At 38.9% G+C, this 18,244-nt stretch overlaps 2 protein-coding genes across 3 annotated transcripts; one reads left to right on the top strand and one right to left on the bottom strand.

Annotated features, from left to right (window-relative positions):
- Positions 1 to 2,421: 2,421 nt before the first annotated feature.
- Positions 2,422 to 5,090, top strand: LOC135249310 (zinc finger protein 501-like). Its single transcript, XM_064324832.1, has one exon. The coding sequence runs from the start codon at positions 2,575 to 2,577 to the stop codon at positions 4,096 to 4,098; it is 1,524 nt and encodes a 507-aa protein (XP_064180902.1). The 5' UTR covers positions 2,422 to 2,574; the 3' UTR covers positions 4,099 to 5,090.
- A 5,382-nt stretch (positions 5,091 to 10,472) lies between these two features.
- On the bottom strand, positions 10,473 to 18,194 carry LOC135249313 (zinc finger protein 664-like). Of its 2 annotated transcripts, XR_010328642.1 has the most exons (4): positions 18,044 to 18,194; positions 14,519 to 14,750; positions 10,804 to 10,907; positions 10,473 to 10,712 (listed from the first exon to the last, which is right to left on the bottom strand). XR_010328642.1 is itself a non-coding variant. In XM_064324839.1 (2 exons), exon 2 carries the CDS (start codon positions 14,598 to 14,600, stop codon positions 13,134 to 13,136), a length of 1,467 nt encoding a protein of 488 aa, XP_064180909.1. In that variant the 5' UTR covers positions 14,601 to 14,750; positions 18,044 to 18,193; the 3' UTR covers positions 11,214 to 13,133. The 2 variants fall into 2 exon arrangements, 1 of the variants encoding a protein (XP_064180909.1); XM_064324839.1 differs by lacking the exons at positions 10,473 to 10,712; positions 10,804 to 10,907 and having other exon boundaries at positions 11,214 to 14,750; positions 18,044 to 18,193.
- Positions 18,195 to 18,244: the final 50 nt, after the last annotated feature.

Raw genomic sequence — 18,244 nt, 5'->3', positions numbered from 1 at the left:
AGTTTGGTGCCATTTGGAGAGGTTTTCTGGACATTTAGGCCTACCTTTGGTAAAACTTTTATTCTGGTGTTGTATACAACATGGGGTACGATTGGGAAAAGAAATCTGGTTTTGTCCAGTATAAGAAGTACATATAATCACTACAGAATAGTGAAAATAATACCACCTGGAACTCCACAAAACAAATATTATTTATTTGCCATTTTCACAAGTAGCTACCTTTTTTTGGAGTTGTGTGTATGGACTGGGTAAGCTGCAAATGAATTGCCCTTCTTGGGATCAATAAAGTTGTCTGAATCTGAATCTCTTTGACTAAGACCTATATTTCAGTAAAATTGTGTCCTTTTGAAGAGCCTGGGAAAATAAATCGGGTTTCGTCTACATATCACTACAGAATAAATTTTAAAAAATACAAAATTAATTTTGGATTTCTTTGTTGTTTTTCAGAATAAATATGTCCTGTATGTTTATAGAGTGAGACTGCATAAACATACAGTGATCAGGGGGATTTGGTCATTTTTGTACAAATGTCCTCTTTATTTCAAGCTTTGAACGATGTCTGTGCTGAGTATAGTTTTGGAGATAATGGGGTTTATTTAAGATAGGGCATATTCTTACAGAAAGCTCTGTATTTTAAGTGGGGTTAAAGAGGTTAATTGGCCTTTGCCTTGCCACCATACTGAAAAGGAAGTGACATAATTACGTGTGAACTGGTTTCCTGCCCGCAGGGCGATGGCATTCTGTTGAAAAGGTAGTGTGTGAAAACTGAACTAGTCAAATATTTGTGGATATTACTGTATAACTGGATGCCTTTCAAAGTTATCAACCTTGAAGCATTTTCATGTACAGTAATCAAATCTGGAATTTTTCTGGAAGACTAAAAGATGACATTCCTGATTAATAACAATATTTTATTAATTAAATATTTATTTCATACACAAATGCAAATTTGCTTAAACACTCCCTCACCCAATGGACAGATTCCAAAATAAAATATTTATTTTGGGGAAAAAAAAAAACAAATAAATAGAAAAAACATTTAAATATACACATACACTATATTGTTTGCTCATTGAATGACTTCATTGAAACAGTTGTATATGTTTGAGTTTATTTTACATTCTGTTTCACTTCTTCTGGCGTACTCACTGAAAGCCTATAATTTAACGGCTGTACCGTAAAGTTTCAGTTTTTGTCAGCTTATATCTGCTCGGTAAGGTTACAGCTTTAAATGCGTGTTGTAAAACTGATGCCAATTGATGTGTAGTGTTTTCAGTCATAAGAAAGGTAGTGTGTGAAATGCTGTGCTTTAGTATCACCAGTTCATTTGCCATGTCCTGGTGGTGGACAAATGCTCAAAGACCAAATGGGAAAAACCTGATTAGGGATAGAAGTTTTGCCATGAATAGCTTCAGGAATTGAGGAAAGGTGTATATTGCAAATTGAACGTCCTTATTCAGTCAAGCGTCAGTTTGCAGGTACGCGAATTACAGATGTGGCCGCTGGGGAGAGGGTGAACTGCAGGTTGATCATTTATACGTCACTCATTCCAAAAAATAAATACTTCTGCAAAGGATGCACTCATGTTTCCGGCCTCAAGCTTCCTCTGGGAGTCCCCTAGCTCCTCACTCCTGGCTCCTTCAAGGAGCATGTAACAGGTTGGAATTTCCTTAAAGTTGGTGGACCTCGATTGATTTCCGGGCCAGGCTGGGATCGAGGAGACAAGGACACATAAAATTAGATATTGAGGATGGGTTTTGCCCACCTCATTATGGTAGAGTGCCACCTGTGCTCAGTCCGATATCTACAGGACGGTGGAGTGTAAAGAACATGTCAGCTACTGCAGTAGCACTTAATGTAATGTAACATGACGTAACGTAACAATGAGTACAGGCCATTCAGCCCAGCAATGCTTGCCATTTTCCTGACTAAATTGTACCTAGTGCTCTGATTACCTACAGACTACCATATTAACACCATATTAAGCCTGGTCTTGAAAATCCCCAGAGTTTCTGTCTCAACTACATGACATGGTTGGCTATTCCACTTGACTACTCTCTAAGTGAAACAAATTCTTTCTAATATCTGTACGGAAATGGCCTTTTTCTATTTTCCATTTAGGTCCCCTCATTCTACTAACAGAACTCAACCTGAAGAATTCCCTCAAGTTCACTTTGTTGATCCCCTTTATGAACATACGTTGTTTGATTACGGCTAAGTGCCTTCCCCTTTTTCCTCCAGGAGCTGTACTTCTGCACACCTTTGAACAGCAGTATGATGCAGGCAGGAGTCTGTCTGAGACAGGATGCTGAGACAACACTACCAGAGCTCACTGAGCAGCACAGGACCAGACTGAAAGAAGAGGAACTCAGTGGACTGGAGCCTGTCCACATGGCAGAGTCAGAGACAGAGTGTGCACACAGCGGGGTCAGTGATGTACAACATACACACACATCACTGATTAAAACAGAAACTGATGTGGGCTTCCGCAGCACTGGGTATCCTATTAAGACAGAGAGCCTAGATGGTACAGAGCTGGGATATGTAACGCATCTGCATCCTGACCAAATCAAAATGGAGGCTGATGATGGAGGATTTCATAACCCAGAACACATCAGTGACTTGCAGGATTTTAAGTGTGTTAATATTAAAATTGAATCCAGTGAACGTTTAATGAGTGATCTCATGAATACTGGTGTTGGTCACAAAGACCAGACTGGACCATGGCAATATGCAGGAGAGCCAAGCCCAAACTGTAAAAAGGAAGAAGCTCATGACCTGCTGACTCAATGTGAGGACTTAAACCATGACTGTGACATAAACAGTGAAAATAATTTAAGCAGAATCACCCAGATAAGTGCGAACACTAGCAGAAAACATATAAACTGTCAGAGAACTGATGTGTTAATTGAACCCATAATTGATTCAAGTAAAAACCCAAGCCTCTTTCAAAAGAAGACTGTGCATAGAAATCAAGGTGGATTTCATACTGGTGGAAAGCCATACAATTGTACACAGTGTGAGAAATGTTTCACTACCAAATCTGCTTTAAATATACACCTGAGAAATCATACAGGTGAAAAGCCCTACAAATGTATACAGTGTGAGAAATGTTTTACTACCAAATTTGTTTTAAATCTACATCTGAGAATTCATAGAGATGAGAAGCCTTACAAGTGTATTCATTGTGGGAAGTGCTTTTCCCAAATATGTAATTTAAATAGCCACCTGAGAATTCATACAGGTGAAAAGCCCTACAAATGTATCCATTGTGGGAAGTGCTTTTCCCGAATATCTCATTTAAATTGTCACCTGAGAATTCATACAGGTGAGAAGCCGTACAAATGTATTCATTGTGGGAAGTGCTTTTCCCGAATATTTGAGTTGAATTGTCACCTGAGAATTCATACAGGTGAGAAGCCTTACCAGTGTGCACATTGTGGAAAGTGCTTTTCCACAAAGTATGTTTTAAATTGCCACTGGAGAATTCATACAGGTGAAAAGCCATATAATTGTACACAATGTGAGAAGAGTTTTAATACTAAATCTGATTTAAATAAACACCAAACAGTTCATAGAAGTGAAAAGCCATACAAATGTATTCATTGTGAGAAGTGTTTTTCCCAAATGAGTCCTTTAAGAAACCACCTGAGAATTCACACGGGTGAGATGCCTAACAAGTGCACACACTGCGGGAAATGTTTTACTACAGAATATAATTTACATACACATGTGAGAATTCATACAGGAGATAAGCCATACAAGTGTACACAGTGTGAGAAGAGTTTTATCACAAAATCTCAATTTAATGCACACCAGAGAATTCATACAGGTGAAAAGCCATACAAGTGTACACAATGTGAGAAGAGTTTTATTACAAAATCTCAATTTAATGCACACCAGAGAATTCATACAGGTGAAAAGCCATACAAGTGTACACAATGTGAGAAGAGTTTTATTACAAAATCTCAATTTAATGCACACCAGAGAGTTCACACAGGTGAAAAGCCCTACACATGTATTCATTGTGGGAAGTGCTTTTCCCAAGTGTCTAATTTAAGATGCCACCTAAGAATTCATTTAAGGGAAACGCCCTAAACATCTCAACGCTGTGGTGAGTGCTTTTCCACAATTTAACGTGCTAACATGGAATTCATAGAGGTGAAAAGCCACGCAATTTTATTAATTGTGCAACATGCTTTTTAGTAGCCAGCTGAGAATTCATTCAGATGAAAAGCCCTTTACATGTTCTCTGAGCGGGAAGTGCTTTTCCCAAAAAATGTGAATTTATTTTTCCCAAGATGCATCACACCAATGAAAAACCCTGCACATGTGTCGTGTGGGACTAATGTTTTCAGTGTTGGGACTGTTTTTACCAATGAAAGGCACTAAATTGCTTCGATGCTAGTAGTACAGTTACTCAGTGTGGGAAGTATTTCAAATGTACTTAGTGGTTAATTTAAAAAATCTAATTTTCATGGCCAGAAGGCAACTCCTACAAGTGTAGAGCCTGACGTACTCATTGTGGGAAGTGTTTTGTGAAAGCATCCTTTATATGGTGTAATTTGTGTAGGAAGAGTTCCAGATATCCATCAAATTTCATACAATACCTGAGAATTTGTACAGATGTGCCTTTTTTTTTGATTAACCACCCTGTTGTGGTTTCTAAATTCTTATTTGATGGGTGTTTCATTTGAGTTCATGGAGAAAAAGGCTGGTTTGTAGTTGCGCATTGTAATGTACTTCTAACATGCTGATCATGTTTCCGACATCTGAGAATACAGCACAATAACTAGGGCATCAATCTACGATGCTCCTTTCATAACAAGTGTTTATGACTGTTTTTTGAAAATGTAATTTTAATTCCATGTAAATGTTAAATGTAATTCCTTGTGGACTGAAGCGTGATATTTTGGGATTATGAAATTGACAGCAGTCTGTTTGGATATTCTGTGAAAAGAAACGTGGTTTTGTGTATTGCAAACTTTTCTGAAAATGAACTTGACTGTACTGACTTTTCCAGTTCTTTTACTGTCAATGGTAGATGCTGTAATTGTTCTTGTCAATTAAAGCTGATTTTTTAGACCTGACAGTATGTTTTGTCTGACAGTCGAGGATGTTTGTATTGCTCTTTATTTTCCAACTTCGCACATGAGTTGCACTGTCAACATGGCCTCTCCGACAGACATTGCACATTCCCTGGTCAAAATAGCTCTGATCAACATATGTTCTCTCTAACGAGACTTCAAGTTTTGGTAACTTTTATGTGTTTGAGGATTAAATTCCGTATTTCTGACAGGCTTGGGGATAACACGTTTTGATGATTAAATGGGAGCATTTTTCATTAGCTACAGCGACCATGTTTTTCCTATTGATTTTGATTCTGCCCAGTTCCTGTATTTACGTTATATTGAATGTAATTATTCATGGTGTCCTAGATTAGCTCAGGCTGTGCTTTAATACAAAATCTAATTTAAAGACCCACCTGAGAATTCATACAGGTGAAAATCCATTCAAGTGTGCACAGTGTGAGAAGTTTTTTAATACGAAATCTTATTTAAACAGTCACCAGAGAATGAATACAGGTGAAAAGCCCTACTGATGTAATCATTGTGGGAATGGCTTTTCCCAGACATCTCAATTAAATAGCCACTTAAGTTTTCATTCTGGTGAAAATCCCTGCAAGTGTACACAGCGCAGTAACAGTTTTCGTACAAAAACCTGATTTTAATTCACACCTCAGAATTGATACAGGTGAAAAGCCATACAAGCGTGCACAGTGTGAGAAATGTTTTCATACAAAATCTAATTTAAATGCACACCTGAGAATTCATACAGGTGAAAAGGCAGCAGCGTAGTATAATGGGTAAGGAGCTGGGCTTGTAACTTAATGGTCTCAGGTTCGATTCCCAGATAGGACACTGCTGTTGAACCCTTGAGCAAGATACTTAGTATGCACTGCTTCAGTATATATCCAGCTGTATGATTGGATGCAATGTAAATGCTATGTGAAAATGTTGTGTCTGTAATAATAAGTAAGCTCAGTGTGAGAAGTGATTGTAATATAAAATCTAATTTAAATACCCACCTGAAAAAAAGCCCAATAAATGTTCTCAGTGTGGAAAGTGTTTTTGTACAAAATTTGATTTGTAAATGGTAAAATGGACTGCATTTATATAGCGCTTTTATCCAAAGCACTTTACAATTGATGCCTCTCATTCGCCAGAGCAGTTAGGGGTTAGGTGTCTTGCTCAAGGACACTTCAACACGCCCAGGGCGGGGTTTGAACTGGCAACCCTCCGACTGCCAGACAATCAGTCTTACCTCCTGTGTTATGTCACCCCTACACACCTAATACAATCATTCAGGTGAAAAGCACCAGGGATGGAGGGAGATGCCAGTATTTGTATCTGTATTCGTTTAAACAGCATAATTATTTGTATTTGTATGCGGATAACAACCGAAAGTGGGTGTGGGAAGGTTTAACATGGAAGCTGCATTAACTGGCAAAAATCCCAGAGAATTTTCTATTATAATTACTGGCACTGCTATTGTTGAGATATTAAAGCATTTAAGTTGTGGTTTTACAATGACATTAATAATAATCCGGTTTAACAACATGTAATTTTTTTTTAAAGCTGTATTTAACTAATAATGATCTATAGGTTATATAGCCACAACGGGCTTCTATTGCACTGAGGTAAACAAACAGTCAAATCAAGTTTCAAACTGACACAATGTTTTTCTAAATCAAAACATAGTTACTCATTCTTACTTTGGGCTGCATAGTACCCACTCTATGAACCCCCCCCCCCCCCGCCCCGCCCCGCCCCGCCCCCCTGAGCACCACTGAAGTCTATAATAAACTGAAATAATGCTTTCATAATTTAAAAAAATAGTTCCTTGTCGTCATTGTGAACTACTGTATGCAGTGAACCCCTAATTAAATACATTTTAAAAACTACACAGTGTAAGGCTAAACTGTTTTTTTGTTTTTTTGTGTGTTAATAATTTTTCTTCCCTCTTTGTTGAAACCCCACTTTACCATTATGTTTTTTTTTTGCCTAAGCTTAGGTAAATTAAAGAAAAAATCAAAAAGACTCCCTGGGTGGAATACATCTTCAGCTATTATGCTTTGCTCAAATTTCCTAAAGTTGTGTTTTGTAAAGACAAGCTGCTGTATTGAGCTGGGAGCAGTGTGCGATGGGGAGGCACAACATCCTTTGCTATACTCAAAAGATGCTTGAAACACTCGTTGGGGGCAGGTCAGATATTTTAGAGCCACATGAGCCAGTGCTGGGTGTGCCATTAGCCGACAACTTGAGTCTGTAATGTTTGAACTCAGGAAAGGCCACATTTTTTTACTCTACATACTACCTCTATGCTGGCCAGTGGCGTCAGACGTATCCAGCATTGCAACATCAATTTCTACATCAACAGTGACCAAATTTCATAAAGATTTCAAAAACGGATATTGCAAAACAACAATTTTCTTGAAATAAAGGAAACGACTGAATCAATTTCAACGTTTGTTTTTTTTTTTTTTAATATAGGGTGAGGTAAGACGTATCGAAGCATATTACAGGAACACTGAGAAGTGTTAAAATGTGCATGACAAAACAAAATGGAAAAGTAAAGAAACACAAAGTACAGTATTTAAAAAAAAAAAAATTTCTTTGGTTATTCTGCACATGGGCAGCATGGTGGTGCAGTGGATAGCACTGTCGCCTCACAGCCAGAAAGTTGTGGGTTTGAATCTCGGCTTGGGGCCTTTCTGTGTGGAATTTGCATGTTCTCACTGTGTCACAGCTGAAAAGCCCTGCTAATGTTTCCAGTGTGCAAAGTGTGGCAATTTAAACCACAAAGAGTGAGTTAAACTGCCACAATACAAGTATTGTGTGGGAAGTGCTTTTGGAGCACATTCTATTTACCATCTGAGAATGCATACAAGGGAAGAGTCTTTTAAATGTTCTCAATGTTTAAATTTTTAAAAAATCTCCTTTTCATGACCAAAAGACAACTGGTACGAATGAAGAGTCTGAGTGTACTCATTGTGGGAAGCATTTAACGAAAGCTTCCTTTACATGTGACTTGAGTAAGAAGCGTTCCAGATTTAAAATAACAACCTGAGAATTAATACAGCCGTTCCTTTGTATTTTTAAAGAAAAACCACCCTATTTTTTGTGTGTTTTCCAAATTCTGATTTAGTGGGTGTTTAATGTCATTTCAAGGAGTAAATAAAAGGTGGTAAGCCAACCATTTTGCACTGTTTATAGTTTTCACAGTAGGGCTGGGCAATATATCAATATTATATTGATATCGTGATATGAGAATGCATATCGTCTGGGATTTTGTATATCGTGATATCGTGATATGGCGTAAGTGTTGTCTTTTCCTCACCTTAAAGGCAGCATTACAGTAAAGTGATGTCATTTCCTGAACTTACCTGACTGTTCTAGCTGTTCTATTATTTGCCTTTACCCACTTAGTTATTACATAGGCATTACTGATGATTATTTATCAAAAATCTCATTGTGTAATTTTGTGAAAGTACCAATAGTCCCCACAATATCATCACAATATCGATATTGAGGTATTTGGTCAAAAATATCGTGATATTTGATTTTGTCCATATTGCCTAGCCCGATTGCGCAGTCCAAAGCTCTGCTTCTGCTTCCTGATCTTACTTTGGACAGACATCTGAAAAAACAGTATAATGACTGGGATGGACTGGGATGCCATTTTCCTGTTACAACAAGGGGTTTTGTCACTGTTTTGTTCTTTAAACATGTATGTTTCGTTCTGTGTGAATGCTAAAATGTAACTCCTTGTACATTGAAGGGTGATATTTTGTAATGATCAAATTAACACCAGAGTAATTTGTTTGAAAGATCCAATGTAAAGTAAAAAATTAACGTATGCTGTAGAAAAAAAAAAAAAAAACATTGTAATGTATATTGCAAACTTGTATTCTGAAAATGAACTTTACACTACTGACCTTTTCAGTTCATTTGCTGCCATTGTAGGTGCTGTAATGTGTATGTCAGCTAAAGCCAAGCATTAGACTTACGACAGTATGTTTTATCAGAGATATCAGTGAAGGATCTTGGTTGCACTCTTGATTTTTCAGCATTCTTCATGAATTATGTATGAAATAATTTAACATTGTGAAAGTTTACTTTATGCCCTTTATGCAAATTTCTGGATAAACTCTAATGTCCTTCCCTGTGTCATTGTTTTCTCTTATTAACACTATTGGTGAATACAGTTTAATTTCTGTTGCACATTAGGCAACACTAATTGTGCAACAAACAAATTTGATTCATTTTTGTTATTGTTTTAATCGTTTTCAATTAGTCTTAACCTGAAAATTTTTTTACAAAATTATTTCGCACATTTTCCCAACTTAAGTAAAAACAGAAACACATGCAAATTATGGTGGACATGTCTGAGTTAAACACGGTAAATACCTTTTATAAAACTCATCTAATACAATTACGAGACATTTTGAAGAATCTGTTTCACGATATTGAAGGCAATTCTTTTGCAGGACAGCAAGATTTGTAGTTCCTGCTATGTAAATGTGGTAATTAAAGCCTAGCAAATGTTCCTATGGCAAATAGGATAAAGGGACTGAAACTCATATTTTTTACAATTTACATTCAGATGAATCAATGTTACTTGTGTGCTCTCAAGAGTAAATTGTCATTGTTGGCAAATGTTTTACGTGCATTGATTTAATTGCTAAATTATATTTAAGGAATTAATTTAAGTGTTCGCATTATATCACCGCATCAAAATGCATGACTGTGCTTTTGATCAGTTGTCATCTTTGAGCAAAATGGCCATTAGCAGACTTTACAATAAACAAAATTAATTCTAGGCAAGAATCGACCCAACCAGCATGCTTATACAGGTGGTAGAAAAAACAAGCATACCATTACATGTAATTACTTGCAATGCTTCATTATTACCCTGTGCTTAACATCATAATCACGTTCATCATCATCATCATCAGCAACACTGGCTTAATGTTACTTTTCTCTGACGATGGTAAGCATATAAATTGTGTGTCGAAATGCCAATCAAAACATTAAGTCAAGCAGTTCCATCAATTTTTTCTAATGTGATTTTTGCCTTCTGTATTGTATTAATTTTACAAAAATTAGTTGGCAAGTTAAGATAATTTCAGAAATGTATCTTTTATTGTCATCTTTCTTTGCTGGTTAGGTAGTAATTGAATAAGATGATTCACAGGATTTTCACAAACCAAGACAGAGGCATAAATGGACAAGGGGAAATTGCCCTTACGCTATAGACCATCGTTTTCAAACCACTCTGGTGTGCCGTGTGAAAAATCCTTTAAAAAAATTTATGTTCAAATGAATTAAAAAAACTGAAATGAACAAATCCCACTCACAAAATAAATGTCATTAAAATGCATATCGCTTAATTAAAACCCCCGAAAGAACAGGCCTACTGTTGGCACGTCACATCAACGTCAGTATGTTGCCATGAGATTCTGTAAATTTGGAAAGTGTGCCACGGAAGGAAAAAGGTTGGGAAACGCTGCTATAGACAGGCCAGTCTTCAGGCTCCTGGATAAGGTATTGGGTTTTGCAGGGTCTTGTTCTTGCAGACAAAAGGTGCTGAGAAACACACAAATGCAAGCCTGCACAGGTTCTGAGGCACTTTATGAAGGGCTTTTTACTCTAAAAAGAACACACAAAAAGTTGCAGTTGAAGTTAAAATTTAACCTGAGAATTGGGATTACCCAGGGGGAGAGGAAGGGTTTCCACCTACCTCATAATACAGGAGCGCCCCCTGTGGTCAGACAGACAACTGTAAAGGATAGGGACTTTAAGCATCAACGGCGGCAGGGAAGGCTACGGTAACCGGAAATAAATCTGTACTCTTTTGTGCATGTGTGAATTTGACTTTCTCCCATCTGCTGCCATAGCCTGCTGATGTACTACAGGGGAAAGCACTGTTTTCATAGACGTTCACCATTTCTATTAATGTTGCGCACCTATCTTCCTCCCTCCTAGACCGCCGGGCTGTAACAACTTACCTGATGTCATCTGGACCGTCTCAGTGTGTGAGGCAGTTATGATTTTTAAAAATGGTAGTACGAGTAAATTTGAAACGACACTACAGCTTTAAAGGAAAATTTTAATTGGTGTTTCGATACACATTTATATGCACACCAACAATCAATCAATAAAATTTTATTTGTAGTGTATTTCACAGCAATTTTACAGTGTTCATAATCCTTAATGGTTAAGTTCTTAATGGCAGTTAAACATTTTAATTAAAGTCATTAGGCTTAAAAGACAGGTAGAGGTGGGTGGTGTTTGCCAAGGAATGACGAGAAATCCTCCTGAAATTGCAAATTACCGTATATGTCCCACTCGATGCATGTATAGTGAGAGCAAAATTGGACAAAGAATTGATCCCTGGGGCACACCACACATTAGCAGAGCTGATAACAAAATAAACTCACCAACGGTTACAGAGAGTTTTGCGTGAGAAAGGTAAGAGGAAAAAAAACCAGTCCCGGGCAGTTCCAGATATACCCACCCACTACTTGAGCCAATCTAGAAGAACACATAATCAAGTGTTAAAAGCAGTGCTATGGTCCAGTAACAGCAGAACAGAGCAATCGCCAAAATTTGCATACCATGTATCATTGGTGACCCCGAGTACAGCATTTTCAGTACAATGTGGTTCACAAAAGCCTTATTGAAAATTTTTAAATACATTATTATTTTCCAACACCTCTAAAATAGCTGTTTGCTGACAACTTTTCTTGAGGATTTTGGAAATTAACTGAGCTTGGAGATAGGCCTGTAGTTATGTGGGAGTGATGAAATACGGAATACTAGGTTAGTTTAGCCCACTTTTAGCACCTGTACCTCACAAGGGGAAAAGCCTCCTACAGTCAGAGAATTACATTTGGGAAAGTCAGTTTTAAGGACAAAGTTAAAATAAAGGGCTGAGCAGCCCCACAGCTCAGTCTGTCATAGACAGGAAATATAAACCCTGAGATGCAGAAAATTTATTCAAAATTAAAGTTTTGTTTGACAGAAAACATACACTGATCAGAGCTACAGTTAAATACAAAAGTATTGTGACCGTGACACAATTCATTTTTTGTTGGTTTGGCTCTGTAGTCCAGTGCATTGTATTTGAAATACAACATTTAAGCTTAATGCTTTAATTTGAAAGCATTTACATCCATATCAGGAATTACAGTCCTTTTGAATACACAGTCCCCCCACATTAGGAGAGCAAAAGTAATGGGACAAATTAACATAACATGAAATGAAGTCATCATGTTTAGTACTTGGTAGCAAATCCGACACATTCAATGACTGCCTGAAGTCTGCAACTCACAGATATCACCAGATGCAGGGTATCTTCCCTGGAGATGCTCTGCCAGGCCTGTCATCTTCAGTTCCTGTTTTTTTTTTTTTTTTTGGGGGCATTCAGTTTCTTCAGTCTTGTTCTCAGGAAGTGAAAAGCATGTCCAATTGGGTTCAGGATGGGTGACTGACTGGGCCAGTCAAGAACACTCCACTTTTAGGCCAGGAAAAGCTCCTTGGTTGCTTGAACAGTATGTCTGGGGTCATTGTCCTGCTGCAGGGTGAAGGGTCAGCCACTGAGTTTTGATGCTTATGGATCTTTGGGTTGGATTTCAGCAGACAAGGTGTTTCTGTACAGTCTATAATTCATCCTACTGTTGCAGTCATCGGTCACATCATCAATAAAGAAAACTGAGCCAGTTCCAGTGGCAGCCATACATGTGCAAGCCATAACACTACCATAAAACATTTGTTTGTCCTAAAAATTCTGAAGGCATGTTTGTATTAATTATCAAGTAGGGTATTTCACATGCATGAACACTCTGTTGGCAAGTCCAATTATCTTTTTTTCAAAAACACTTTGCACACTACATGGGTACAGTTTTTCTTTCATACGAAGCATGTAGTGTAAATTTCATGCACTTGTTTGGGAAAAAACATTTGCAACACAGTACATTTTTTTGCCTTTTCACCTACTGTATATGAATTCATTAGAGGATATTAAAAATGAGATGGTGTTGAAAAGCTCTTCCAAAAATCATTATATTTTTATGGCTTTTCACCTATATGAATGCTCTGGTGGCTCTTTAGAGGAGCTAGTCTGGAAAAGCACTTTCCACACTGAGTACATTTGTAGGGCTTTTCACCTGTATGAATTCTCTGGTGGGCCTTTAAATTAGATGTACACAAAAAGCACTTCCCACACTGAGAACATTTGTAGGGCTTTTCACCTGTATGAATTCTCTGGTGGCCCTTTAAATGAGATGCAGACAAAAAGCACTTCCCACACTGAGAACATTTGTAGGGCTTTTCACCTGTATGAATCATCCTGTGATAATGTAAAGAACTTTTTTGAGCTAAACACTTCCCACACTGTTTGCATTTGTAGGGCTTTTCACCTGTATGAACTCTTTGGTGGTGAAATAAGTTAGATCCTGAGGAAAAGCATTTCCCACACTGAGTACAACTGTATGGTTTTTCACCTGTATGAATTTTCAGGTGTATATTTAAAGCAGATTTTGTATTAAATATTTTCTCACATTGTGTACACTTGTATAGCATTTCACTTGTATGAATTTTCTTGTGGCAATTTAAAAAAGACATTGTGGAAAAGCACTTCCCACATTGAGAACATGTAAAAGGCTTTTCACCAGAATGAATTTTTCGGTGTATGTTTAAATAAGATTTTCTATTGAATCTCTTCTCACACTGGGTACACTTGTATGGCTTCTCACCTGTGTGAGTTCTCTCGTGTATTGTTAAATAAGATTTTTCATTGAAACTCTTCCCACACTGTGCACAACTGAATGGTTTTTCACCTGTATGAACTCTCAGGTGTCGACTTAACCCCGATTTTTTATTGAAAAGTTTCTCACATTGTGTACACTTGTATGGCTTTTCACCTGTATGAATTCTCTGGTGGGTATTGAAATGATGTTTTGTGGAAAAGCACTTTCCACACTGTTCACACATCCAAGGCTTTTGACCACCTGTATGAATTCTCTGGTGGTTATATAAACTAGACGCTGAGGAATAGCACTTGACACACTGTGTACACTTGTATGGCTTTTCACCTGTATGAATTATCAAGTGTTTATTTCGATCAGATTTTGTATGAGAACGCTTTTCACGCTGTGTACCCTTGTGCGGCTTTTCACCAGTATGAATTTCATCTTTATTTCTATGAATTGTCTTTTCACACTTCATTTGGTCGGATTTCATATCAACACATTTTATATCCAGCAGGTCACTGATGTGTTCCGCCTTAAGGTATCCTCCATCATCAGTCTCTGTTTTGATTTGGTCAGGATGCAGATGGGTTACATATCCCAGCTCTGTACCATCTAGGTTCTCTGTCTTAAGATCCCCAGTGTGGGTGGAGCCCAGATCAGTTTCTGTTTTAATCAGTGGTGTGTGTGTGTGGTGTACATCACTGACCCCGCTGTGTGCTGTAACACCCTCTGGCTCCAGTGTGTTGAGTCCTGGTGCAGCACACTCTGTCTCTGACTCTGCCATGTGGACAGACACACCTCCGCTGAGTTCCTCTTCTTTCTGTCTGGTCCTGTGCTGCTCAGTAAACTCTGGTAGTGTTGTCTCAGTGTCTTATCTCAGACAGACTCCTGCCTGCATCGTACTGCTGCTCAAAGGTGTGCAGTAGTGCAGCTCCTGAAGGGAAACAGGGAAGGGATTTAGCCTTAATCAAACAAGTCCGACTGCAGCAGCTGACACATTCTTAAATGTTCTATGCTTGAAATGATCTGATTTGCCATATTTATAGGGCGACACGCTGTATACACAAGAATTGCAGTTCAAAAACAAATAATGACCAGCATCCGAAAAATGCAATTCTAGAAGGTTTCTCCATTTTCAGAATGGAATTTGTATTTTCCAAGACAATTCCCAAATCTAGAACAATCCAATTTCATAGCACAGAAAAACATAAGTGCTAGGTTTAGGCCTACCACCTATTTACCAATAAAATGTAATCAAATTAGCAAGGACTCACATCTTAATTTCTGCCAGCCTCAGACAGAGTAGGAATAGTCTGCCAAACGTGAACACAGAATCAATACTAACTTCCCATATGTAAGTCTACAGCAACTCAGCAACAAACAAACAGCTCACACATGAAGAATGCATTAACATTCTCGCTGTCAACTGAAACTCAACAATATAATCAGCAACACAACAACATTGCACAAACATAAGAATATACAGTGAGGCAAACCCCAAATCACTTTATACCCCCTAACTCAATATAGCTTGGGGGTAAAACATGCAGCCAAAGCTGTGAGGGTCGCAGGATGATCGTATTTCTGGAAAACCATTTCCGGGGGAGTTTATCTGCCACCATTGCTGGCTGGTGGACTACTTTGAGAACAAGATCCTTGATCTCGAGGGCCAGCTTCTTGAAATCCGCAGTTCACAAATAGTAGAGTTCCAGGAACTGAGTAGCATATCCTTTAAGGTACTGTATGCATGCCACAGCTGGGAAGGGGGGAGACTCCAGAGCAGGCCAGGAGAGATAGTTGGGTGACAGTAGGGCACACGCACAGAAAGGAGCATGCACACCACACAGGGGCGGCTTGCGCCGTCCAAACAATTCCAGCCCTTGAAGACACTGGACCTAGCCCTTGACCCTGAGGCCCTGTTCAGACCTGCACTTTGTATCCAGATATATCCAGGTTGTGTCTAGATTCAGTCGAGAGGGATGCCAGTTCACACCCGGCATCAGAATGCCTCTCCACATGCGTCTCGAGTAGCCTACCACTTGTGTTCGGATCTCGCTTCCCCGCTCAATATGCAAATAAACACGTACATCATTTACGTTCGCAAAGACCAAGTGCGTTGTTGTTTTTAACCAGCGGGAGGCAGCAATGCACTACCTGTGCCTAGTCTGCCGGAAATTAAAAGAAGACAGCGTAGCCAATTTAGCGTCTTTGTCGCTAGATTTAGCGACTTTTTCCACTTCCCTAGCGACTAAAAATCTCGTCTAGCGACTAATGGCAACACGGTAGCACCCCTCCCCCGCCCCCGTAACACGGTCGGGGTTGAAACAGGTAGTTTCTCCGATTGCAGTTTACCGCCGGTTGATTTAATTACCGGCATTAATGTGACGAGAAGCGCTTTGTTGTTTGAATGCATAACACGCAATTCCTTGCGCCCACAGCCGACAGCATCCAACAGCAGGACAGGTTAATGAGGCACCTGGACTCCTTTTGGGACAGGGGTTACCTCTACAAGTGTGAGGAGCTGCACCTGAACTGTAGGGGTACAGCTGCAATGAGCCAGTTTATGCTTAGGGTAGCACAGGATTATTTAAACAAGAGACTTAGGCGGCAGGGAGGTCATAGTGAAAAGAGTAGGGAGGTGCAGACTGCCTGAATGGAAGCTGCCAAAACTACCTATAATAGCGTGAAATCTTTTTAAATCTTGTTATAGCAAAATTTTAGTAAGGGTGGCTTTGTATGATGGGGGTGGGGGAATGGGTAGTGCAGAAGTAATAATCTGAAATGCCTTTGTTTAAATGCTAGAAGTACAAAAAATATTTTTTTGAAACTTCAGGATGACATGAATATAGTGGAGACTACAACACAGTTGGGATGTCACTTTCGCTACCCAACTGGCAGGAAACCAGTTTACACTGAAGCTTCCATTTTTCAATATGGGGGCTACAGAAAGGCAAATGATACTCCCGATACTCGAAAAATGCATCCTCCTTTCCTCCACAACCACCTCGTTTGCTCCGTGTCCCCCCGTCCTCCAGTGTCCCAATATTGGAGGAGATAAGCAAAGCGCCCAGAACTACACTGGCGAAGTGGCTTCAAACTCATCTCATTCCTTCACACATACTTCCGGGCAGGAGGAAAGTGTTAGTGGGGGAGAGCAGGAAAGTCGAATAAGGAAGGACTGAAAAGTAATGCCATGCACTGAGGGGACCTACTGGGCAGGGCCTGGGCCCTATTTTCACAATATTGTGGCACCGACAAACTGAACTTCCCGGACTTCTAAAAGCTTTTCACCCAGCCCACGCAAAGTCAGACCAATGGGTGACATTACAGTGACTTAGTCCATAAATTGGTAATTTACTAACTTCCTGTCTCTATCCTGTGAAAATTTCCAATGTTGGCAACATTTTAAATTGGTGTTAATTAGCCCCTAATTTCTGTTTTTTTTTTTTTTTAAATCATACTTTCTCTCTTACAAGTTCTCCAGCCTTGTTTTCACCAAATCACATCACAACTCCACGGCACCGTTTAGTTTATAAGCAATGGCCGGGATGAATGGATGAATGAATGAATGAATGAATGAATGAATGAATGAAGCATTGCATTCATAGCACTTTTCCAAATGCTCATAGTGCTTTACAGTGATGAGTGGGAACTCACCACACACATCACCAATGTGTAATATCCACCTACACATGGCAGCCATTTTGCACCAGAACGCTCACCACACATTTGCCAAAATGGAGAGGAAGAGAACTTTTTTTAGCCAATTAAATCAGGGGATGATTAGGTGGCAAGTTTGAGATTGTCAGGTTGGGAATTTAGCCAGGACACCAAGGAACCCCCTACTCTTTGCGACAAGTGTCATGGCGTTTTTAATGACCACAGTGAGTCAGGACTTCGGTTTTTACTGAACAACAATGTAGCTGACAAGTTTAGCGACATCTTTTTAACTCACAGTAATTTTATTGACGATTGTATTTATCTATTATAAATGACCACGACCATCTCATTGAAAACTAACATTGGGCCTGTTTGAAAACATTTTAAAATTCGAAAATATAGTCCAAAATCACGCGCGATTTAGCAGCTACTGCCACATTTACAAACATATCTGGTACAATGCCATCGATATATAACATTACTGAAAGGAAAGCAACACGATGTGAAGCGGATAAACAAATCTACTATAACAACGACAGGAAAAAACAAACAAACAAAAAAACTCACCCCTATTCGGAGACGACTCGCTTACTTCAACTCCAATCGTTTGTATAACTTAAATTGCACAGTAATAAAGCTAACTCTCGGCATTCTTCTTCTTCCTCCTCCTCCCCTTCTTCTTCAGTGGATTTACAGGCGGGTTTATACCAACTGATTAGGTGCATACCGCCACTTACTGTGCTGGAGTGTGAAGAGAATACAGACTAG

The sequence above is a fragment of the Anguilla rostrata genome, chromosome 2 (assembly GCF_018555375.3).
Source record: "Anguilla rostrata isolate EN2019 chromosome 2, ASM1855537v3, whole genome shotgun sequence".
Lineage (NCBI taxonomy): Eukaryota > Metazoa > Chordata > Actinopteri > Anguilliformes > Anguillidae > Anguilla > Anguilla rostrata.
The sequence above is the reverse complement of the archived record's forward strand: the minus strand, read 5'-3'. Positions and strand labels throughout refer to the sequence as shown.